Raw genomic sequence first — 23,120 nt, forward strand, 5'->3', positions numbered from 1 at the left:
CCTACTTGAGTAACAACAACTTCCTGTTTCATTGCATTAGCATGCTTTAGCACTTAGCTAAGAATTGCTAGCATGTTTTAACAGGTTTCTAACATGTTTATAACTCAATGGTTTATTTAATATGTTGCTAGTACAGCATGACAGTGTTAAACATGTCACTTCCTGTTGCCAATAGGTGGCGCTATTACTATAACTGAATATTCTCATGTAAATGTGTTCAGACCAGAACTCTTATCAAACGTGTGAAGTTTGGGGCAGATTGGGCATTCAATGCCTGAGTTACAGCAAATTCCTATTAAATTGCAGTAATATCATGCTTTAGCACTTAGCTAATGTTTGCTAGCATGTTTAAGCATGTTTCTAGTATGTTGTTAACATGTTTAGCACTTGCTGGCAATTTTGTATATGTTATTAGGAGTCCAAAACAGTGTTAAACATGTCACTTCCTGTTGCCAGCAGGTGGCGCTATGACTGTAACTGAATTTGAGCATGGTCATGTGTTCAGGACAGAACGCTTATCAACCGTGTGAAGTTTGGGGCAGATTGGACATTGTTTGCCTGAGTTACAGCAACTTCCTGTTTCATGGCGAAACATCAAAATTTGTCAGGCCGCCGAGGACACGCCCTTCGACGAAAACTCAAGATCTTCGCAATTTAACGTCGCAAAGGCCTTAAGATTACACTCACCAAATTTGAAGATGATCAGATTAAAACTGTAGGAGGAGTTCGTTAAAGTATGAGGCCAGTAAATGGCAAAAACTGCACAAAAATCAGAGAGGAAGTTCAAAATGGCTGACTTCCTGTTGTGTTTAAGGCTATGCTTCAAGAGACTTTTTTGTAGGTATTGGGTCATTACATGTATGTACCGAATTTCGTACACGTACGTGAAACGTAGCGGGAGGCGCACTCCGTTGAACCTTTATAGGTGGCGCTATCGAGCCATTTTGCCCCGCCCAATTCTGAAACGCATATCAGATGTCAATTTTCGCCGGTTCTGACGCGTGTGCAAATTTTCGTGAGTTTTCGTGCATGTTTAGGCCCTCAAAAATGTGATTAAATGCGGAGAAGAATAATAATAATAATAATAATAATAATAATAATAAACAGAGCAATTCCAAGAGGGTCCTCACACCATCGGTGCTCGGGCCCTAATTAAAGCTGCAAGCAGCGATGAAAGGGCCCTCGCACCCGTGCCACCGCCACCCGGTGGCTTTAGGAAGACAGAGCATGGTGGGCAATGTGCATTTAAGTAGGTAAAAATAGGAGGAGTATGTCAAAGTCAGTTACAAAAATGTCCTTTATTATGGGGATAATAGCATGCGTTATCACTCAGATAAGTGTTGCTAGCATGTTTCTAGCATGTTTCTAGCATGTTTAGAACTCAATGGCATATTAAATATGTCGCTAGTAATGCATCACAGTGTAAAACGTGTCACTTCCTGTCGACAGTAGGTGGCGCTATTACTTTAACTTAAAATTGTCATGTAGATGTGTTCAGGGCAGGACTCTTATCAAACGTGTGAAGTTTGGGGCAGATTGGACATTGCCTTCTTCAGTAACACCAACTTCCTGTTTCATTGAATTAGCGTGCTTTAGCACTTAGCTAAGAATTGCTAGCATGTTTTGACATGTTTCTAACATATATATAACTCAATGGCATATTTAATATGTTGCTAGTACTGCATCACAGTGTTAAACATGTCACTTCCTGTTGCCAGTAGGTGGCGCTATTACTATAACTGAAAAGTGTCGTGTAGATGTGTTCAGGGCAGGACTCTTATCAAACGTGTGAAGTTTGGGGCAGATTGGACATTGCCTTCTTCAGTAACACCAACTTCCTGTTTCATTGAATTAGCGTGCTTTAGCACTTAGCTAAGAATTACTAGCATGTTTTAACAGGTTTCTAACATGTTTATAACTCAATGGCATATTTAATATGTTGCTAGTACAGCATCACAGTGTTAAACATGTAATTTCCTGTTGCCAGTAGGTGGCGCTATTACTATAACTGAATATTCTCATGTAAATGTGTTAAACATGAGAATATTCAACCGTGTGAAGTTTGGGGCAGATTAAACATCCAATGCCTGAGTTACAGCAAATTCCTATTTAATTGCATTAATAGCATGATTTAGCACCTAGCTAATGTTTGCTAGCATGTTTTAGCATATTTCTAGTATGTTGTTAACATGTTTAACACTTGCTGGCACTTTTTTGTATGTTATTAGGAGTCCAAAACAGTGTTAAACATGTCACTTCCTGTTGCCAGCAGGTGGCGCTATGACTGTAACTGAATTTGAGCATGGTCATGTGTTCAGGACAGAACGCTTATCAAACGTGTGAAGTTTGGGGCAGATTTGACATTCAATGCCTGAGTTACAGCAAATTCCTATTTAATTGCAGTAATAGCATGCTTTAGCACTTAGCTAATGTTTGCTAGCATGTTTTAGCATGTTTCTAGTATGTTGTTAACATGTTTAGCACTTGCTGGCAATTTTTTATATGTTATTAGGAGTCCAAAACAGTGTTAAACATGTCACTTCCTGTTGCCAGCAGGTGGCGCTATGACTGTAACTGAATTTGAGCATGGTCATGTGTTCAGGACAGAACTCTTATCAAACGTGGGAAGTTTGGGGCAGATTGGACATTGTTTGCCTGAGTTACAGCAACTTCCTGTTTCATGGCGAAACATCAAAATTTGTCAGGCCGCCGAGGACACGCCCTTCGATGAAAACTCTAGATCTTCGCAATTTAACGTCGCAAAGGCCTTAAGATTACACTCACCAAATTTGAAGATGATCAGATTAAAACTGTAGGAGGAGTTCGTTAAAGTACGAGGCCTGAAAATGGCAAAAACTGCACAAAAATCAGAGAGGAAGTTCAAAATGGCTGACTTCCTGTTGTGTTTAAGGGTATGCTTCAAGAGACTTTTTTGTAGGTATTGGGTCCTTACATGTATGTACCGAATTTCGTACACATACGTGAAACGTAGCGGGAGGCGCACTCCGTTGAACCTTTATAGGTGGCGCTATCGAGCCATTTTACCCCGCCCAATTCTGAAACGCATATCAGATGTCAATTTTCGCCAGTTCTGACGCGTGTGCAAATTTTCGTGAGTTTTCGTGCATGTTTAGGCCCTCAAAAATGCGATTAAATGCGGAAAATAATAATAATAATAATAATAATAATAATAATAATAAATATAGCTGCAAGCAGCAATCACCGGGGCCAAGCGCAAGCAAGACGACAAGACATGCCAAAGTGGCTGGGAGTGTGAGACCCACTGCAGCAAGGAGCAATTAAAGACATTTGAAGATGAATTTGGGCAAAATGGTTGAAAAATCACATACAATAACTAAAAATATGATTATCACTTTCGACCAATAGGTGGCGCAGTTACGAAACTGATGTGATGTGGTCAGAGTGAAGTGACAATGACACATACAAAGTTTGGTGTCAATATGTCAAGGCATTGCAGATATAAAGCCTGAATAGTCATTTTGGCATCATGCCTCAACTTTGCCACTGCGGTATACGAAAACGGTTTCGTCTATCGACACGAAATCCATAACTTTTACTCGGCACGGTCTGGAGATGACACGATCCGATTTTGGTGAAAATCGGACGTTCGGTCTAGGAGGAGTTCGAAAAAGTAGGTTTTAAAAGAAAATAAAGATGGCGGACAGGAAGTTTGGCTGACTATGGCAAAATTGGTATCTATGTTTTCAGCATAACCCAAGGAATCTATTGAGATCAGTGTCATTACTATAGGCAAATTTATTCAAAAGTTATTAGCATTTTTGGAAATTTCATTATAACTTTTGACCAAAAGGTGGCGCTGTCTCATAATCTTTTGAGTACCTTTAGGGCTTTGTACTGATGACCCATACTGAGTTTCGTAACGATACGTTCATGCGTTCATAAAATACAGCATTTTAGCACATAATTCAAAATGGCCGACAGCCAAAATGGCCGATATGGAAAAATTGGATATCAGTCAACTCAACATGACGCCCTGAATCTATCGAGACCACTTTTGTGATTTTTGGACAAACCGTTCAGAAGTTATAAGCAAAAATAGCCTTTTTTCATATCTCCAGACCAGTAGGTGGCGCTGCGCCGAAACGCAGCATGTAGCCTCAGGTCATGCTTGTGATGACATGTAGGAAGTTTGGTTTGAATACGATTAAGCGATGCGGAGATACAGCCTTATGTCTGTTTTTGCAAGCGCTACGTAAAATTTGTTTGCGCGTTTATCGAAAACGGTTTGACGAATCAACTTGAATTCCATAACTTTTTGTCCCCACAGCCTGAAGATGATCTGGTGCAATTTTGGTGCAAATCGGACAAACCGTCTAGGACGAGTTCGCAAAAGAAGGTTTTTTGGACAATTCAAAATGGCGGCCATATTTTTATGACGGAAAATGACGTCATAGGGTCCAGTCGAATCGTCGTGAGCTCAGGAATCAGAGGAAAAAAGAATTTTGTTGATAGGCCTTACGGTTTAAAAGTTATTAGCATAATATAAGTGAAACTTTGGACAGGTGGTGGCGCTAGAGGGAATGAGTTAGAGACACCAAAATTGGTGCAATTACTGATGGGAATGTCCTCTATCAGAATGTCAAACCGGAACAACTTTCCCGCATACGCTTCTATGGGCTGCCATAGACGCCCAGTCGGAAGAAGCAGAATAATAATAATAATAATAATAATAATAAGAACCGGAACGAAAACAATAGGTGCCTCCGCACTTTCAGTGCTTGGCCCCTAATAATAATAAACAGAGCAATTCCAATAGTGTCCTCGCACCATCGGTGCTCGGGCCCTAACTAGAACGTACATTTCCAGAAGAAAATGTGAATGGTGCTTGCAGTGGCAAAAAACACGACCCGGTTGCTAGAGTGTGGTACATGATTGCATACGAGCAAACAACCATGTCTGTACGATGTTCTGCTGCTGAGATATGGCTTATTCATGTTGTTCAGGTGGTTGCTAGGGTGTTCTGGGTGGTTGCTAGGGTGTTCTGAATGGTTACTATGGTGTTCTGGGTGGTTGCTAGGGTGTTATAGATGGTTGCTATGGTGTTGCTAGGGAGTTCTTAGGTATTTTGGGTGGTTGCTGTGGTGTTGCTAGGGAGTTCTAAGGTATTTTGGGTGGTTGCTAGGGTGTTGCTAGGGAGTTATAAGGTATTTTGTGTGGTTGATATGGTGTTGCTAGGGAGTTCTGAGGTATTTTGGGTGGTTGTTAGGGTGTTATGGGTGGTTGCTAGGGTGTTCTAAGGTGTTTTGGGTGGTTGCTATGGTGTTGCTAGGGAGTTCTAAGGTATTTTGGGTGGTTGCTAGGGTGTTGCTAGGGAGTTCTAATGTATTTTGGGTGGTTGCTAGGGTGTTCCGGGTGGTTTCTAGGCAATTGCTAAGGTTTTCTGGGTGGTTGTTAGGGTATTTGGGTGATTGCTAGGACATTTCTAGGCGGTTGCTAGGGTGTTCAGGGCGGTCGCTAAGGTATTTTTGGTGGTTGCTATGGTGTTACTAGGTGGTTGGTAGTTTTCACAGATGGTTACTATGGGGTTAGGGCTAAGGTTAGGCACTCGGCCGCAGAGTATTTAAAATCTCTATTAAACGAGTGCATTATAATGAGTGCACGAGGCCTGCGGCCTCGTGCCTATGAGTGAGTTTTTATAGAGTATTTAAAATCTCTATTAAACGAGTGCATTATAATGAGTGCACGAGGCCTGCGGCCTCGTGCCTATAGCCTATGGTTGCTAGGGTGCTGTAACTGGTTGCTATGGTGTGGCTATGAAGATTTTAGGCCATTACTTATTGGCTGCTGGATAATATAAATCCTCTGAGGGAGAGAGAGGGGGAGACATGCAGGGGTGTCAGGCCCTTTGTGTCTGTGTGTGTGAAAAATGACAGTTGGGATTTGAATTTCTGAAAATTCCGCAATGTTAAGTCAATGGGACTTTTTTGGCCGCTTTTTCGTCCGCTGTGCGAACATCGTACACCCGATCGCTTAGAAAAGATATAGCACACCTCTCCTCAATGAGCCGGTCGATTTGACACCTCACCCAGGGGTCTGTGACAAACGGTGCGGGGCGAGTTTCGCGCCGAACTTTGTGTGGAAGAATAATAATAATAAAAAAAAAAAAAATAAGTATGAGCAATAACACTAATGTTGCTTTGCCTATAGGCAAGCACCATTAATAATAATAAACAGAGCAATTCCAAGAGGGTCCTCACACCATCGGTGCTCGGGCCCTAATAATAATAATAATAATAATAATAAACAGAGCAATTCCAATAGTGTCCTCGCACCATCGGTGCTCGGGCCCTAATTAAAGCTGCAAGCAGCGATGAAAGGGCCCTCGCACCCGTGCCACCGCCACCCGGTGGCTTTAGTAAGACAGAGCACGGTGGGCAATGTGCATTTAAGTAGGTAAAAATAGGAGTATGTCAAAGTCAGTTACAAAAATGTCCTTTATTATGGGGATAATAGCATGCGTTATAACTCAGATAAGTGTTGCTAGCATGTTTTAGCATGTTTAGAATTCAATGGCATATTAAATATTTCGCTAGTAATGCATCACAGTGTAAAACGTGTCACTTCCTGTCGACAGTAGGTGGCGCTATTACTTTAACTTAAAATTGTCATGTAGATGTGTTCAGGGCAGGACTCTTATCAAACGTGTGAAGTTTGGGGCAGATTTGACATTGCCTTCTTCAGTAACAACAACTTCCCGTTTCATTGCATTAGCGTGCTTTAGCACTTAGCTAAGAATTGCTAGCATGTTTTAACATGTTTCTAACATGTATATAACTCAATGGCATATTTAATATGTTGCTAGTAATGCATCGCAGTGTTAAACATGTCACTTCCTGTTGCCAGTAGGTGGCGCTATTACTATAACTGAAAAGTGTCATGTAGATGTGTTCAGGACAGGACTCTTATCAAACGTGTGAAGTTTGGGGCAGATTGGACATTGCCTTCTTTAGTAACAACAACTTCCTCTTTCATTGCATTAGCATGCATTAGCACTTAGCTAAGAATTGCTAGCATGTTTTAACATGTTTCTAACATGTATATAACTCAATGGCATATTTAATATGTTGCTAGTACAGCATCACAGTGTTAACCATGTCACTTCCTGTTGCCAGTAGGTGGCGCTATTACTATAACTGAAAAGTGTCATGTAGATGTGTTCAGGGCAGGACTCTTATCAAACGTGTGAAGTTTGGGGCAGATTGGACATTGCCTTCTTTAGTAACAACAACTTCCTCTTTCATTGCATTAGCGTGCTTTAGCACTTAGCTAAGAATTGCTAGCATGTTTTAACATGTTTCTAACATGTATATAACTCAATGGCATATTTAATATGTTGCTAGTAATGCATTGCAGTGTTAAACATGTCACTTCCTGTTGCCAGTAGGTGGCGCTATTCTATAACTGAAAAGTGTCATGTAGATGTGTTCAGGGCAGGACTCTTATCAAACGTGTGAAGTTTGGGGCAGATTGGACATTGCCTTCTTGAGTAACAACAACTTCCCGTTTCATTGCATTAGCGTGCTTTAGCACTTAGCTAAGAATTGCTAGCATGTTTTAACATGTTTCTAACATGTATATAACTCAATGGCATATTTAATATGTTGCTAGTAATGCATTGCAGTGTTAAACATGTCACTTCCTGTTGCCAATAGGTGGCGCTATTACTATAACTAAATATTCTCATGTAAATGTGTTCAGACCAGAACTCTTATCAAACGTGTGAAGTTTGGGGCAGATTGGGCATTCAATGCCTGAGTTACAGCAAATTCCTATTTAATTGCAATAATAGCATGCTTTAGCACTTAGCTAATGTTTGCTAGCATGTTTTAGCATGTTTCTAGTATGTTGTTAACATGTTTAGCACTTGCTGGCAATTTTGTATATGTTATTAGGAGTCCAAAACAGTGTTAAACATGTCACTTCCTGTTGCCAGCAGGTGGCGCTATGACTGTAACTGAATTTGAGCATGGTTATGTGTTCAGGACAGAACGCTTATCAAACGTGTGAAGTTTGGGGCAGATTGGGCATTCAATGCCTGAGTTACAGCAAATTCCTATTTAATTGCAATAATAGCATGCTTTAGCACTTAGCTAATGTTTGCTAGCATGTTTTAGCATGTTTCTAGTATGTTGTTAACATGTTTAGCACTTGCTGGCAATTTTTTATATGTTATTAGGAGTCCAAAACAGTGTTAAACATGTCACTTCCTGTTGCCAGCAGGTGGCGCTATGACTGTAACTGAATATTCTCATGTAAATGTGTTCAGGGCAGAACTCTTATCAAACGTGTGAAGTTTGGGGCAGATTGGACATTGTTTGCCTGAGTTACAGCAACTTCCTGTTTAATTGCAGTAATAGCATGCTTTAGCACTTAGCTAATGTTTGCTAGCATGTTTTAGCATGTTTCTAGTATGTTGTTAACAAGTTTAGCACTTGCTGGCAATTGTTTATAAATTATTAGGAGTCCAAAACAGTGTTAAACATGTCACTTCCTGTTGCCAGCAGGTGGCGCTATGACTGTAACTGAATTTGAGCATGGTCATGTGTTCAGGGCAGAACTCTTATCAAACGTGTGAAGTTTGGGGCAGATTGGACATTGTTTGCCTGAGTTACAGCAACTTCCTGTTTCATGGCGAAACATCAAAATTTGTCAGGCCGCCGAGGACACGCCCTTCGACGAAAACTCAAGATCTTCGCAATTTAACGTCGCAAAGGCCTTAAGATTACACTCACCAAATTTGAAGATGATCAGATTAAAACTGTAGGAGGAGTTCGTTAAAGTACGAGGCCTGAAAATGGCAAAAACTGCACAAAAATCAGAGAGGAAGTTCAAAATGGCTGACTTCCTGTTGTGTTTAAGGCTATGCTCCAAGAGACTTTTTTGTAGGTATTAGGTCCTTACATCTATGTACCGAATTTCGTACACGTACGTGAAACGTAGCGGGAGGCGCACTCCGTTGAACCTTTATAGGTGGCGCTATCGAGCCATTTTACCCCGCCCAATTCTGAAACGCATATCAGATGTCAATTTTCGCCGGTTCTGACGCGTGTGCAAATTTTCGTGAGTTTTCGTGCATGTTTAGGCCCTCAAAAATGCGAATAAATGCGGAGAAGAATAATAATAATAATAATAATAATAATAATAATAAACAGAGCAATTCCAAGAGGGTCCTCACACCATCGGTGCTCGGGCCCTAATAATAATAATAAACAGAGCAATTCCAATAGTGTCCTCGCACCATCGGTGCTCGGGCCCTAATTAAAGCTGCAAGCAGCGATGAAAGGGCCCTCGCACCCGTGCCACCGCCACCCAGTGGCTTTAGGAAGACAGAGCATGGTGGGCAATGTGCATTTAAGTAGGTAAAAATAGGAGGAGTATGTCAAAGTCAGTTACAAAAATGTCCTTTATTATGGGGATAATAGCATGCGTTATCACTCAGATAAGTGTTGCTAGCATGTTTTAACAGGTTTCTAGCATGTTTAGAACTCAATGGCATATTAAATATGTCGCTAGTAATGCATCACAGTGTAAAACGTGTCACTTCCTGTCGATAGTAGGTGGCGCTATTACTTTAACTTAAAGTTGTCATGTAGATGTGTTCAGGGCAGAACTCTTATCAAACGTGTGAAGTTTGGGAAAGATTGGACATTGCCTTCTTTAGTAACAACAACTTCCTCTTTCATTGCATTAGCATGCTTTAGCACTTAGCTAAGAATTGCTAGCATGTTTTAACATGTTTCTAACATGTATATAACTCAATGGCATATTTAATATGTTGCTAGTAATGCATCGCAGTGTTAAACATGTCACTTCCTGTTGCCAGTAGGTGGCGCTATTACTATAACTGAAAAGTGTCATGTAGATGTGTTCAGGACAGGACTCTTATCAAACGTGTAAAGTTTGGGAAAGATTGGACATTGCCTTCTTTAGTAACAACAACTTCCTCTTTCATTGCATTAGCATGCTTTAGCACTTAGCTAAGAATTGCTAGCATGTTTTAACAGGTTTCTAACATGTTTATAACTCAATGGCATATTTAATAAGTTGCTAGTACAGCATCACAGTGTTAAACATGTCATTTCCTGTTGCCAGTAGGTGGCGCTGTTACTATAACTGAATATTCTCATTTAAATGTGTTAAACATGAGAATATTCAACCGTGTGAAGTTTGGGGCAGATTAAACATTCAATGCCTGAGTTACAGCAAATTCCTATTTAATTGCATTAATAGCATGATTTAGCACCTAGCTAATGTTTGCTAGCATGTTTTAGCATGTTTCTAGTATGTTGTTAACATGTTTAACACTTGCTGGCACTTTTTTGTATGTTATTAGGAGTCCAAAACAGTGTTAAGGATGTCACTTCCTGTTGCCAGCAGGTGGCGCTATGACTGTAACTGAATTTGAGCATGGTCATTGTGTTCAGGACAGAACGCTTATCAAACGTGTGAAGTTTGGGGCAGATTGGACATTCAATGCCTGAGTTACAGCAAATTCCTATTTAATTGCATTAATAGCATGATTTAGCACTTAGCTAATGTTTGCTAGCATGTTTTAGCATGTTTCTAGTATGTTGTTAACATGTTTAGCACTTGCTGGCAATTTTTTATATGTTATTAGGAGTCCAAAACAGTGTTAAACATGTCACTTCCTGTTGCCAGCAGGTGGCGCTATGACTGTAACTGAATTTGAGCATGGTCATGTGTTCAGGACAGAACGCTTATCAAACGTGTGAAGTTTGGGGCAGATTGGACATTGTTTGCCTGAGTTACAGCAACTTCCTGTTTCATGGCGAAACATCAAAATTTGTCAGGCTGCCGAGGACACGCCCTTCGACGAAAACTCTAGATCTTCGCAATTTAACGTCGCAAAGGCCTTAAGATTACACTCACCAAATTTGAAGATGATCAGATTAAAACTGTAGGAGGAGTTCGTTAAAGTACGAGGCCTGAAAATGGCAAAAACTGCACAAAAATCAGAGAGGAAGTTCAAAATGGCTGACTTCCTGTTGTGTTTAAGGCTATGCTCCAAGAGACTTTTTTGTAGGTATTGGGTCATTACATGTATGTACCGAATTTCGTACACGTACGTGAAACATAGCGGGAGGCGCACTCCGTTGAACCTTTATAGGTGGCGCTATCGAGCCATTTTACCCCGCCCAATTCTGAAACGCATATCAGATGTCAATTTTCGCCAGTTCTGACGCGTGTGCAAATTTTCGTGAGTTTTCGTGCATGTTTAGGCCCTCAAAAATGCGATTAAATGCGGAAAATAATAATAATAATAATAATAATAATAATAAACAGAGCAATTCCAATAGTGTCCTCGCACCATCGGTGCTCGGGCCCTAATAATAATAATAATAATAATAATAATAAACAGAGCAATTCCAATAGTGTCCTCGCACCATCGGTGCTCGGGCCCTAATAATCCGAAGAAAAACAATAGGGCCTTCGCCTTTTCAAGGCTTGGGCCCTAATAATAATAAGAAGAAAACTTACGGATACAATAGGTGCCTTGCCCTACGGGCATGGCCCCTAATGAACGTAAACCACTTACAGAGCTTTGACTTGTACCACCTGACTGCTGCAGATTCATTTTTGACGTTGATAACGCCGACATGGAAACGCATAAATCTGAGTGAGGACGTGAACAGCTCCAATAGAAGGTCACGGGTTGCCATTTTGTAATTACGGTTATGACATGGCGTGAACGTAGCATAAGATTGTTGTTTTGGTTCAGGAGGAACTGTAAATGACGGCTGCTGTTTGTTCACTGTTTGCCCGGTGACTGCTTCTAAAACTCTGCATAGCCTTATGAAACGTGATGATGACGTGTGATGCTTGCGCGAGCTGGTGCGCGGAGGTATGGAAATACATACATATGTTGACAAGGAGGTAGGACATCGTATGGTTGGACAAACATATTTGGTCCTAAAACTTTCACATAGATTAATGGAGATATGTTTTAATATTTAGACCACTTCTATTATTGGTTGCTATCAGGATGTGAAGATTTTCAAACATTATAATAAAAACTGTTTATTAAAAAAATTGCCTCTGTCTGCAAAACCTTCTGCAAGGGTTTGTTCAGAATCAGATTTTTTAACCTTTTTGCTTTTTCTTTTTTTTCTTTGTAAGGAACTGTGAATTACACTATTGCTTAGTTTGAGGTTTTGAAAGAAAATAATACTTTTATCCAGCTAGACAAATTAAACTGATCATAAGTAACAGTAAAGACATTTACATTTGTCACATTTTTTGTTTTTAAATGCTATTCTTTTAAATATTTTTTTAATTTATAAAAGAATCGTGAAAAACTGCATACCGGTTTTCACAAAAAAACATTAAGCAACTGTTTTAAACATTGATGATAATAATAATAAATGTTTCTTGAGAACCAATATAATATATTCAAATATAAAATCGGCGTAATAATATTTTACATAAACAACGCTTCCAGTTAAAACTCCTCAGAACATCGCCCACTCCTGCCTACAAATCAGGAATTATGTCTTGTGCCGCAATAAATCTAACCAGATACTGGTGGAATGCAAACATCTAGTTTGCTTTACTGTAAACATATTGTAAGGCTGTTTAATGTAGAGAAGTAGGGTAGTCATGTAATACGAAATTAGGACTGTTTTGATCCAAGAAACCTCAACAAACATTATAGACTTCAGAGGTAAATTTTAAAAAGATCTAAAGATCCCTTTAGAAATAATGTAATCAAGCTTTTGAGAATAGTAGCACCTTTTTTCCAACAGTGGGCAGCAGATATCCATGTGTCTGTTAATGCTTCACGTTCAAAGATGTTAGTTTTGCATTTTGTGTTTGTAGGTGTGAAAAGAGGGGCTGTAACGGCTTGCTGAGGCCTCATGTTGTTTGGTTAGGAGAGACTTTAGATTCAGATATTCTCACCGCTGTGAAGGAGGAGCTGGAAAAGTGTGATCTCTGCTTAGTGGTGAGTGACCACACATGAATGCATAAAACTGCAGAAACTACCTAGTGAGCTGCATACCCAAAAAGCATTTTTGGGCATCAAGACTGTGACAGAAGCTAAGTTGCAACATTATTCTGCCTTCTATAATACCTTCTTTCAAAGAAATCCAAAATTAGCATCACATCACATGCATTTTTAGCTGCCTGAAGCATCAACTTGTTAGCTTAGCAACGGGCTAGCATCAGACTCCACTGGAATCAATTAGTGGAGATCAGTTATAGTCAGAAATTACCTTAAGTAAAGTTTCATGAACTTCCAGTGAGTCATATGTTTATTCAGTTAACTTAATTCAGTGAAGAATTCATCAGACTGATTCAAATCAGTAAAATGAATCATTTAAAGAAGCTGGCCAAATGAGTCATTTGTCCGTGAATCGGACTTTGCTGAGTTTGTTTTTGCGTGCAGTCTTTTTATTTCCTCACATTCAATTCTGCAAGTTTTGCAAATCAAGACAGAAAAAACACATTCACAAATCGAGTACATTTTGATTTTGGGTAAAAAAAAAAAAAAAAAAAAAAAAAAATTCATTGCAGGAAACACTGGCATAACCTCAATAGAAATCATACTCAGTAAATGTATATTGGTTAACATATTGGTTTATTGTTTTAACCAGTATATGGCCCACTTCTATTTGTGATAGTTAGAAGAAGAAGAAGAAGAAGAAGAAGTGTTATTTATATAGTGCCTTTCCGTAGCTCAAGGTCGCTTTACATTGTATTACAATGCATTTACAAACCCACACACACATAAGGACACATATAGCCACATTATCCAAAATACATGTTAAATAGATATGTTTTTAGCTGAGCCTTGAAGGTAGCCACAGATGAGGTATTAAGAAGTGGTTAGTTAGAATGCCGCCTAATAAGCTAGCTAGCTATTTAGGCTACAAGACAGTTCACTAGGTTTCAGAACAGAGCATAAGTGTCTGCCTAAAACATTTACTACACAATCTCATCAATTCCAAACACAGTGTGTGTTTTGACAGCTTTACGGAAAGAATTTGTCATCTCCAACTGTATTCTGTGTGCGTCATATTGTTTTCCTGCCTCCAGGTGGGCACCTCCTCCATAGTTTACCCAGCGGCCATGTTCGCTCCTCAGGTGGCGGGTAGAGGAGTGCCTGTAGCTGAATTCAACATGGAGTGCACACCTGCTACTAAGCGCTTTAAGTAAGACACACAAATACACAAACTATCTCTTTACATGAGTCATAGAGATGCCTCTCAGTCAGCCAATTTAAGAGGAAAACGCATACAGTAGATGCTCTAGCGCACACAAGCTTTTTACATGCGCACGGACTCTAAGTGATACATTTAAGCAAACAATGAACCATAGAACCATTGAACACCTGTGTGTGGTTTATTTGAGATGTGTTTCTCACCAACAGATATCACTTTGAGGGTCCTTGTGGCACCACACTGCCTCCCGCCCTGGAACGGCACGAGAACGAGGCCATTTAAGGAGAAAGAAGGCATGACCCATTCGTTCATGCCCACTGTGTTTAGCAATTTGACTGAGAGCACATGAACAGGGATTGGTTCATGCCTTCATGGGATTGGTTTTCCTATGGCTTGTGTGCTCGGCTATGAAGATTTACAGCAAAATTTGGCCGAAATTAAATTTTACATAATGTATTTGCGTGGCGTATATGGCAGCATTTTTGTGAAGTTGTGTTTTTGGCAGAGGTTCTTAATAGATTTGTTCCAGTTGAGTAACTTCTGGGTAGATCATTTACAGTGTTCCCACAGTCAAAGAAAAAAGAAACGAAAAAAAAAGAGATGATTTTATAATTGTAATTTCCAGTCAAGGAGAAAAGACATGGAAATTGATAGTCTTGAAACTTATGGAAAGTTCAATCATGATATTCAATATTGAATCATCTAGAAATAACTGGTTGGAAAAATCATGGAAATTCAGTGGTCAAATGTTGTGAGAACCCTGAAAATAGGACTAGAGACCAGTGAAAAATGTATTTATTTAAAATGAAATGACCATAAAATAAAGTGTTCAATAGCACATTTTATTTTACACTTTATTTTCAGTGTAAAATAAAAAAAGAGTATTTAAAAACTATTAATAATTTTATTTTACAGTAGACATAAATAAAAAAACATTACTAACAATACTAACATTTATTTTGGTGGAAAACTGCAGGAAGTGCAGCACAGATTTTTAATTGAATCTGAGCCTTTAAGCTATAATTTTGATTAATCGTGCAGCTCTAGTTTTTGATTTTTATATGAAAGTATGAAATTTGTCTGAAATTAAATTTTAAATGGAGCTTTTTTTCCGCCGTTGGTGTGCGTACAGTATGTTGCAGAAGGAGGATTTTATTTTTTTATGTCAAAGTCAATAGGCGAATTTGAGTGAGTCTGTGTTTGTTTGTGCGCACGCACCCTGTGGCATTGGGTCACCTTGATTCTGTCTAGTCCAATGCCAGATTCCATGATTTCATGAAATCTCTCTCTCACGCTCTCTCTCTCCCTCTCTCTTACATTGTCATTAGTTGTACAACCAAGCAGCAGAAAAGCTAGATTTTGTTTACTTATTTTAACTAGGGTGTTCTGCTTACCTGTGTAAACAAATTCACGCTTGCATGTTAACACAGGACTGTGGAATAATGCTGAGAGAGTCGCTTGACTTATTTTACTTACAAATGTGCAACAGAATGCATGTTTGTGTATAAGAAATTGAATGTCTTCAGTGTCTTCAGCTACACTGTTGCTAAAATGCTTTTTTTGTTGATATTTATTTGTGTGAGATTGGTGGGGGGCTGCGTCTGTGTTTGTAAATGATAAATGAGTGTGTAGTTTTGAGGTGTGTAACCGATAGTGTGTGTGCATTTGGTCTCCTGGAGAGAGAGGCTCATTAGTTTCTGAGGCGATGAGAGAGGTCTGCTCCAAAAATAACACACAACATTTCCTGTCCATTAAACCCCAATTTCACACCAATCTGAGCTTAACGACGTACGCGCGCGCGCACATGCACAATAAATATCTCCCCTGACATACGCTTAGCCTCTAAAATCCTCTGAGATCCAAAACATCAATCCTACACACACATACACGCACGGTCCCATTAAATATCGATTTCACACCAATCTCAGTGTCTCCCCAGTCTGGGCTTGTTGGAGGACAGGAATAGGGCGATGCAGGAGGATAGGGATGGAGTGATGGATAAAATGACAACGCAAGTGTGGGAGAGACGTATGGTGTGATGTGGATCTTGTTGTGTTTCTGCACGATAATTTCACTTTTTCATATTTTTACCTATTGTTCCCACATCACTGGAAAACAGGAAATTAAAAAATTATAATTAGAAAGTCATTATTTAAGTTATTCATATTAATTCATCCTTGGAAAGACAATTGAAATTTCTATTATGAATATTCATTTTATTATTATTATCTACTCAAATATTTAATCAGCTAGAAATTCTAAGTGAACTAGTAGAATTGTGTGTGTAACAGTGTTTTAAAGTTGGCAACAAATCACAATTAACCGTTAATTTTCTTAATACATAATGATCTGGTTGTGATTGATTCATCAATGCATTTTTTTTTAATTGACCACGTAATCTTTTAAAAATAACAACTTATTGTAATATGATGATAGACATTTGCCAGGTCGCACTTTAGCCAGTTGCATTCAGATCGGTATCCATTCTGACTTAAAATGCTCACAATCCAATCAATTACCAATAACCAATCTAAGTCCCACGACTCCCACCCAACATTTTAAGTTGACCGCAATTTCCATTTCATGCCACCTTTTAAAATCCCTGCCAAGTAATCATACGAGGCTGAAAACATCATGGAAATTCCCTGGTAAAATAGTGTGGGAACTCTGAATCTAGGTCTGAAGAGCTGTGAAGTTTAATGATTTGTAGAGAGCTATGGTGGACTGAGGAAAAAAGCAGATGCAGTATCTGGCCACAGAAAGGGGTTTACTTTGAAATAATCCATTGGGTAATATATGTGATTGAAAGTTGATGAGTGCAGAAAAGGGTATAGTCCAGGTTAGGATGAGGTCTGGTAGTCAATTGTACTCCCCTCCTGGTCTTACGACTTCTTGATCTCAACTTCCCTTTGACAGGTTCTAGAAGTGAATGTTAGGGGATTCTTACTGCACTCTTTATTTTTCCTATTTAATGTGTTATGTTCCTTTTATTTAAATTAAATGTATCTCTGAGCCACAAGAGCATCATTTAGGAAAAATGAATCAAATTGAATCTTTATTTATAACTGCACAACAAGGAGCAGTGGGATTTATTTCCATTACTGTCACGTTCTGTGGCCATAAAACAGTGCAACTTATTACAGGGACAGTACACCTGGAGCAACTTGGGGTTAAGTGTCTTGTTCAAGGGCACAATTGTGAAGACTCATGGGTCATATCATTACGCCTGCTGCACCCATGGTACGGCCGCACAGTTCCTTGATTCTTACGCCGGAATGAGAGTAGTTCCTAGCCATATAGGCTTGGAAAATCGCAACTTTTCATTTCCCGTCGATCTTAGTACACGGTTTAACTACAGAAGAGTCAAGTTTTAAATAGGAAAAATATTGAAACTCGTTGGTCATTTTGAAAGAAATGCTACTGGACTCATCAGAATCAATGATCTATGATAAGATATGCTAAAAGTGGTACCGTCAGACCCGGAGTTCGGCTGAATGGATTCGAAAACGGTAAAACTCAACTGTTTAACTCTGGGGGAGTTGTAAAATGAGCCTATTTCCAAAAAAAAGTGGAGTATCCCTTTAACGCTTGAGCCTTATCCTCGAGTCTACTCCAAACCCTTGGTGTTCGCAATCTCACGAGAACACTTCACCAGTCTAGAGGCTTTGGCTAATTGCAGAGGTGCCTACTCAGTAGAAGCCTAGCTTTCAGGTTTAGCTAACAGAAATAGAGACCCAAATGACCTCATGAGTATCCTTAACATCTGTCTTGGAATATAGTCCCCTTAGGCTTCAGCGCTGTCAACATCATCCCTGTGCCCTTGCAGTTACCCATAAACGAGGTCTATTAAACCTGCAGAGAGCGAACCATTAGTATTCATCTTAGTTTCAGAAATTATTTCTTTAGCCAATCATGTTATTAGTCACCAGGCATTTATAGCTCAGGACGGGTGGTAGGTTATTTTTTTTGTCGAACTGAGTATCTGCGAGCAAAGTTGGAGGTTGGGAGCATTGGGATTGTTGTTGAGACTGCAAACAGATAAGTTTGTGTTACAGACCTCCCTGTGGGCCGCAAACAAGCTTGCAAAAGCAAAAAATGTTGGCAGTGAAGTGTGTACCCTGATCTAAATGAATGTGATAGGGGCTGCCCAATGGTAGAGGCGAAGAGTGCAGTAAACAAGAATAATTTCCATACATCCAGAAAACTGTGGTGTCCCCTTAGACACTTAAATTGAGATTTGCAGGTAGTTAAAGAAGTGGAAGCTCTTTCTTAATATCCACCTTTTGTCAGGAAATGTTGCCTAACGGAGTCTGAACCCTTTTTGTTGGGTTGTAGGTTCACTAAAAGCTCTAAAAGTAATTTTTACAATAGTAGTAGCATCAAAAGAGAAGTTGGTTGCAATTTGGGCCATTTCTTTTTATTGCTAAGTAGGACATACAGGATCATGAAGTCCCAATTATGACTGCCAAGGCTCTGGTCCTGTACAATATTTTTAGAAGTAGCTTTGCGGGGAAGAATTAGTTCTGGATTGAGGGTGGCATAATCAAGGAGAGCCATGCTATATTCATGACTCTGGGTATACTTTAATTGCAGACCATCTCAGTACACTGGAAGGGCACGTGAATGAAGAGTAGTATAACCAAAGGTCTAGAAATTGTCTTGCTGAAGCTTCTAATCCTCTCCATTGGAATCAGTCCTTGCAGTCTACTGCGTTGCAAGCATTAAGTTGTCCTGTGAGGGGGTGGGAGTGCGTCAACTTCATCAATCTTCTTGGGATGAACCACCTACTGTTCTCACCATGCCTGAACACAGCTAAATATAAAATACCATTTCTAGTTTAAAGTATAAATTCCTGCTCTCATTTCAGCTTGAAAGAATGCAATGTTGTTTAAGGCAGGATACAAATTATTAATACTTTCTAAGATTTTAAAGTACAGATGTCAAAACTGATATCAGTTGGCTAATGTTCATAAAATCAAATCTATTAAAGTCCCACTGAAGTGCCTTAAAACGTGCATCATTATTCAATGTGTTGACAGTTTCCACTGAAACAGGCAGGGTGGGACATATCGAATAGCTCCTCCCATGTTTTAAAATAGCCAATAGCGTTTTGTTTATATCAAAGCTCGGCCAGAGCCGTTGAACTCTGCAAAGCCGCAGAGTTTCCTCCTAATCTTTAACCGTTTCTAATCTCCATATTGCTTTAAAATATAGAATTCTGTGCAGAAATTAAATGTGTTTGATGTGTTTTCTGGTTTGCGCCAGATCTACTGTAGCACACATGATCCTGCTCTGTGCTATGTCTCTGGACCGGAACAGACAACTCATGTGATACTAACGTTAAACCAGACTTCATTCGCTCCAATGGAAAGCATATTTACACCGTCTGAATAATTCCCTATCCCCTATATAGTGCACTATGTGCCATTCACCATGTAGAAAATAGGAAATGTGTGAACAAATGACCGATTTTAGCCACAGCATCAGCATCTATTTATAATGTGGGCGGGACATTTCAGATTCTAGAGAGCATTTGATTGGACAGAAAATCTGATTATAAGTTGTAGTGCAGGGTGATGTCATCAAAATAATTGATCCATATTAACGGAAGTAAGAGACTAAGGTTTGAATGCTTATATTTTCTAAATTTTAATTTTGGACCACACTAGTTTATATATAACCCTAAGGCTAATATATACATACTAAAAGCCAAAAAACATCAAATTTGATTTCATGGGAACTTTAAAGGGTTAGTTCACCCAAAAATTAAAATAATGTCATTAATGACTCACCCTCATGTCGTTCTAAGCCCGTAAGACCTCCGTTCATCTTCGGAACACAGTTTAAGATATTTTAGATTTAGTCCGAGAGCTTTCTGTCCATCCATTGAAACTGTATATACAGTATACTGTCCATGTCCATAAAGGTAATAAAAACATCATCAAAGTAGTCCATGTGACATCAGTGGGTTAGTTAGAAGTTTTTGAAGCATCGAAAATACTTTTTGGTCCAAAAATAACACAAAATAAGACTTTATTCAGCATTGTATTCTCTCCCGGGTCTGTTGTCAATCTGCGTTCAGGACTCCGCAGTGACGCTGCTGATGTAAGACGCTGATGACGTGCTATCTGGTGCGCCCGAGCTTCGTTTACAGTCTGAGGGAGACGCACGCTATATTCAAGCTATTCTACATTGTTTGCGTGGATATCATTTTTTTTTATGGTGCGTAACTGTGCATGTCGCGGATGAGACACTTTTACAGCGTGCGTTTCCCTCAGTCTATAAATGAAGCTCGGGCGCACCAGATAACACGTCATCAGCGTCTTACGCCATCAGCGTAACTGTGAAGGATTGACAACAGACCCGGGAGAGAATACAATGCTGAATAAAGTCTTATTTTGTGTTGTTTTTGGACCAAAAAGTATTTTCGATGCTTCAAAAACTTCTAACTAACCCACTGATGTCACATGGACTACTTTGATGATGTTTTTATTACCTTTATGGACATGGACAGTATACTGTATATACAGTTTCAATGGACGGACAGAAATCTCTCGGACTAAATCTAAAATATCTTAAACTGTGTTCCGAAGATGAACGGAGGTCTTACGGGCTTAGAACGACATGAGGGTGAGTCATTAATGACATTATTTTCATTTTTGGGTGAACTAACCCTTTAAATCTATAAATGTACTTTTAAGAAAGACAACCCATGCTTCAAGAAAATTCCCTGTATAGGGAGTAACAGATTGGGCATAAATGGAACTGATTTGGAATAGCTGGAATGCTAAACACTGACTGTTGGGTTTTTGGGGTTTGGCTTTCACCAAGGGCAGGCTGGTGCATGTGGCTTCTGTATAATAGCAGGAGGGAGTCTCAACACTTTACTGTGGCTCTCAGCTAGAGGTTGGTGAAACATGCAGTTTTTTTGTCAGCTTGGAAATCGAACACATTTCTCACTTACCCTTTAGTTATGCCATTCTGATGGATTGTAAGGATGTTGTTTTTTTCAAACGTCAAAGATACAGTAAGAGCAATACATGTATTTAGGAGTGGCGGGATAGTACAAACAATAGTTAATACAAAGAACAAAATATAAATATAGAATACTGAAAAAATATAGACACGGTAAAAAAATATTGCTAATATTCTATGCTTAATATTGAAAGTCAGTATTTAACATTAAAGGATAATTCCGGTATTTAACACCTTGAGTCTATATTGTAGTATGTTTTGGATGTACAAGAGTGGTGGACAACATTTTTTTGACAATGGTTCCTCTCTCGAGTTTTTGACTATAAAAGAATTGGCCATGGACCCATTTAACATGGGAGTCAATGTGCATGTCCGAAAATGTCATTAAAACAACCTTTAACATTATTTTTTCAAAACTGTGCAACTCACCGAGTGATTAGTGATGTTAGTTGATGTTCCAGAAACAAAAAGTGTTGCGAAATACAGTTTCTGTCGTGTTTTATTCGTCATTTTGTAAAATCCCATTGTTGAAAAAATAGTTCCACTATAGCAAAATAAACGGATTGGAATCATATATTGCGACGATATATTGTTTATAATCATCAACGAACACCACTAACCACTCGGTGAGTTTAACAGATTTGTAAACAAACATCATTGGCTGTTTTAATGACATTTTCGGACATGCACATTGACTATGTTATTGACTAACCCTAACCAGTCGCAACATAAGCAATTTCTCCGAATGTGAAAATGGGGGATGACCTGACAATCAATCACAAAACACAGCCAATCAGAACATTTCTCTCTGCTTGTGCACACTCGCTGTCACAGAAGAGTGTAAAACTACAACCCATTCTCATTACCAAGCTGTCAAAAACTGAAGCATGGGCAAGTGCCTTTAGCATCACTATTAAGACGCTAAAGGTACCCATGACTCATGAGTCACTGTATTGTACACTGTACACCAACGAACATGGAACTTTCAATGAGAAACCTTTGCCGTCGATACACAGACACCAAGGGCATGGAATTTTATCATCAGGAAATTATATATTGAGGTATAATTTTGTCATTATGACATATGGGGTATAAGATGAACAGCCACAATAATTTTATTTATATTTCACTATTTAGAGGTTTTTGAATGACCACCTAACCCGACCCCTAGCCATTAACCTAATTATTTTTTAAATATAAAACGATATAAAACACGTGTTGGGCATAACTAGGCAGATACAACTGCGGTGACAATATATTAAAAAATTACAAATATTCCAAGACACCAAACGATTGCATTTTGTTTGAAACAGACATCTGCATTTGAACCAGAGCCTACTGCATTATCCTCCTATATTCCTTTTAACCGATGTATGTATTTAACTGATGTGTGATGTATACATGTTTTATCCTAGTTTTAACATAGTTAGTTTTTAATTTGTTTTAATGTACCTTCTTGTAAGGCGACCTTGAGTGCCCAGAAAGGCGCCAAATAAATAAAATGTATTATTATTATTATTATCTTCTGCTGAAAGACGGTTCTGCCGGAATGCTCAAATCACAAACACATTAAAAAATTGCTTTACAGTAGTCACTTGTGAAATGCCATTGGCTCTCATGTGTCTTATGACTGATTGTAATGTAATATATTATGGAAATGTAATGAGTTGTGGCTGTTGTAGTAATGATCGCACAAAGACAGATAGGAATATCCACAAAAACAGACACATGCAAGAGAATCACAAGGAGTAGTGTTACACAACCACATAAACATCAACAAGACTGAACAAAGAACCAAAGGAACGAAGGCTATATATACACAGGGCAAACAAATCAGTTACTATAGAAACAAAGTGGCACATACCAGGAAACTAGGTCAAATGAATGTGACCCGGGAACAGAAGGGAACCAAACCACAATGAA

General features: G+C 39.0%; 1 protein-coding gene and 1 long non-coding RNA gene across 4 annotated transcripts in view; one reads left to right on the top strand and one right to left on the bottom strand.

Annotated features, from left to right (window-relative positions):
• The window catches only part of sirt5 (sirtuin 5), a 40,179-nt gene extending 24,856 nt beyond the window's left edge, over positions 1-15,323 (top strand). For all 3 annotated transcript variants that reach the window (XM_079583421.1, XM_079583422.1, XM_079583420.1), the window contains 3 exons: positions 12,880-13,003; positions 14,098-14,213; positions 14,432-15,323. In XM_079583421.1, the coding sequence (XP_079439547.1) occupies positions 12,880-13,003; positions 14,098-14,213; positions 14,432-14,504 (313 nt within the window). In that variant the 3' untranslated portion in view covers positions 14,505-15,323. The remainder of the gene's footprint in view (positions 1-12,879; positions 13,004-14,097; positions 14,214-14,431) is intronic.
• Positions 15,324-18,150: 2,827 nt separating this feature from the next.
• LOC306983236 lies at positions 18,151-22,797 on the bottom strand. Its single transcript, XR_013794322.1, has 3 exons — positions 21,888-22,797; positions 20,896-21,431; positions 18,151-19,962 (listed from the first exon to the last, which is right to left on the bottom strand). It is a non-coding gene; the product is annotated as an uncharacterized lncRNA (long non-coding RNA).
• Positions 22,798-23,120: the final 323 nt, after the last annotated feature.

This window comes from Phoxinus phoxinus (assembly GCF_949152265.1).
Source record: "Phoxinus phoxinus genome assembly, chromosome: 16".
NCBI classification, from domain to species: domain Eukaryota; kingdom Metazoa; phylum Chordata; class Actinopteri; order Cypriniformes; family Leuciscidae; genus Phoxinus; species Phoxinus phoxinus.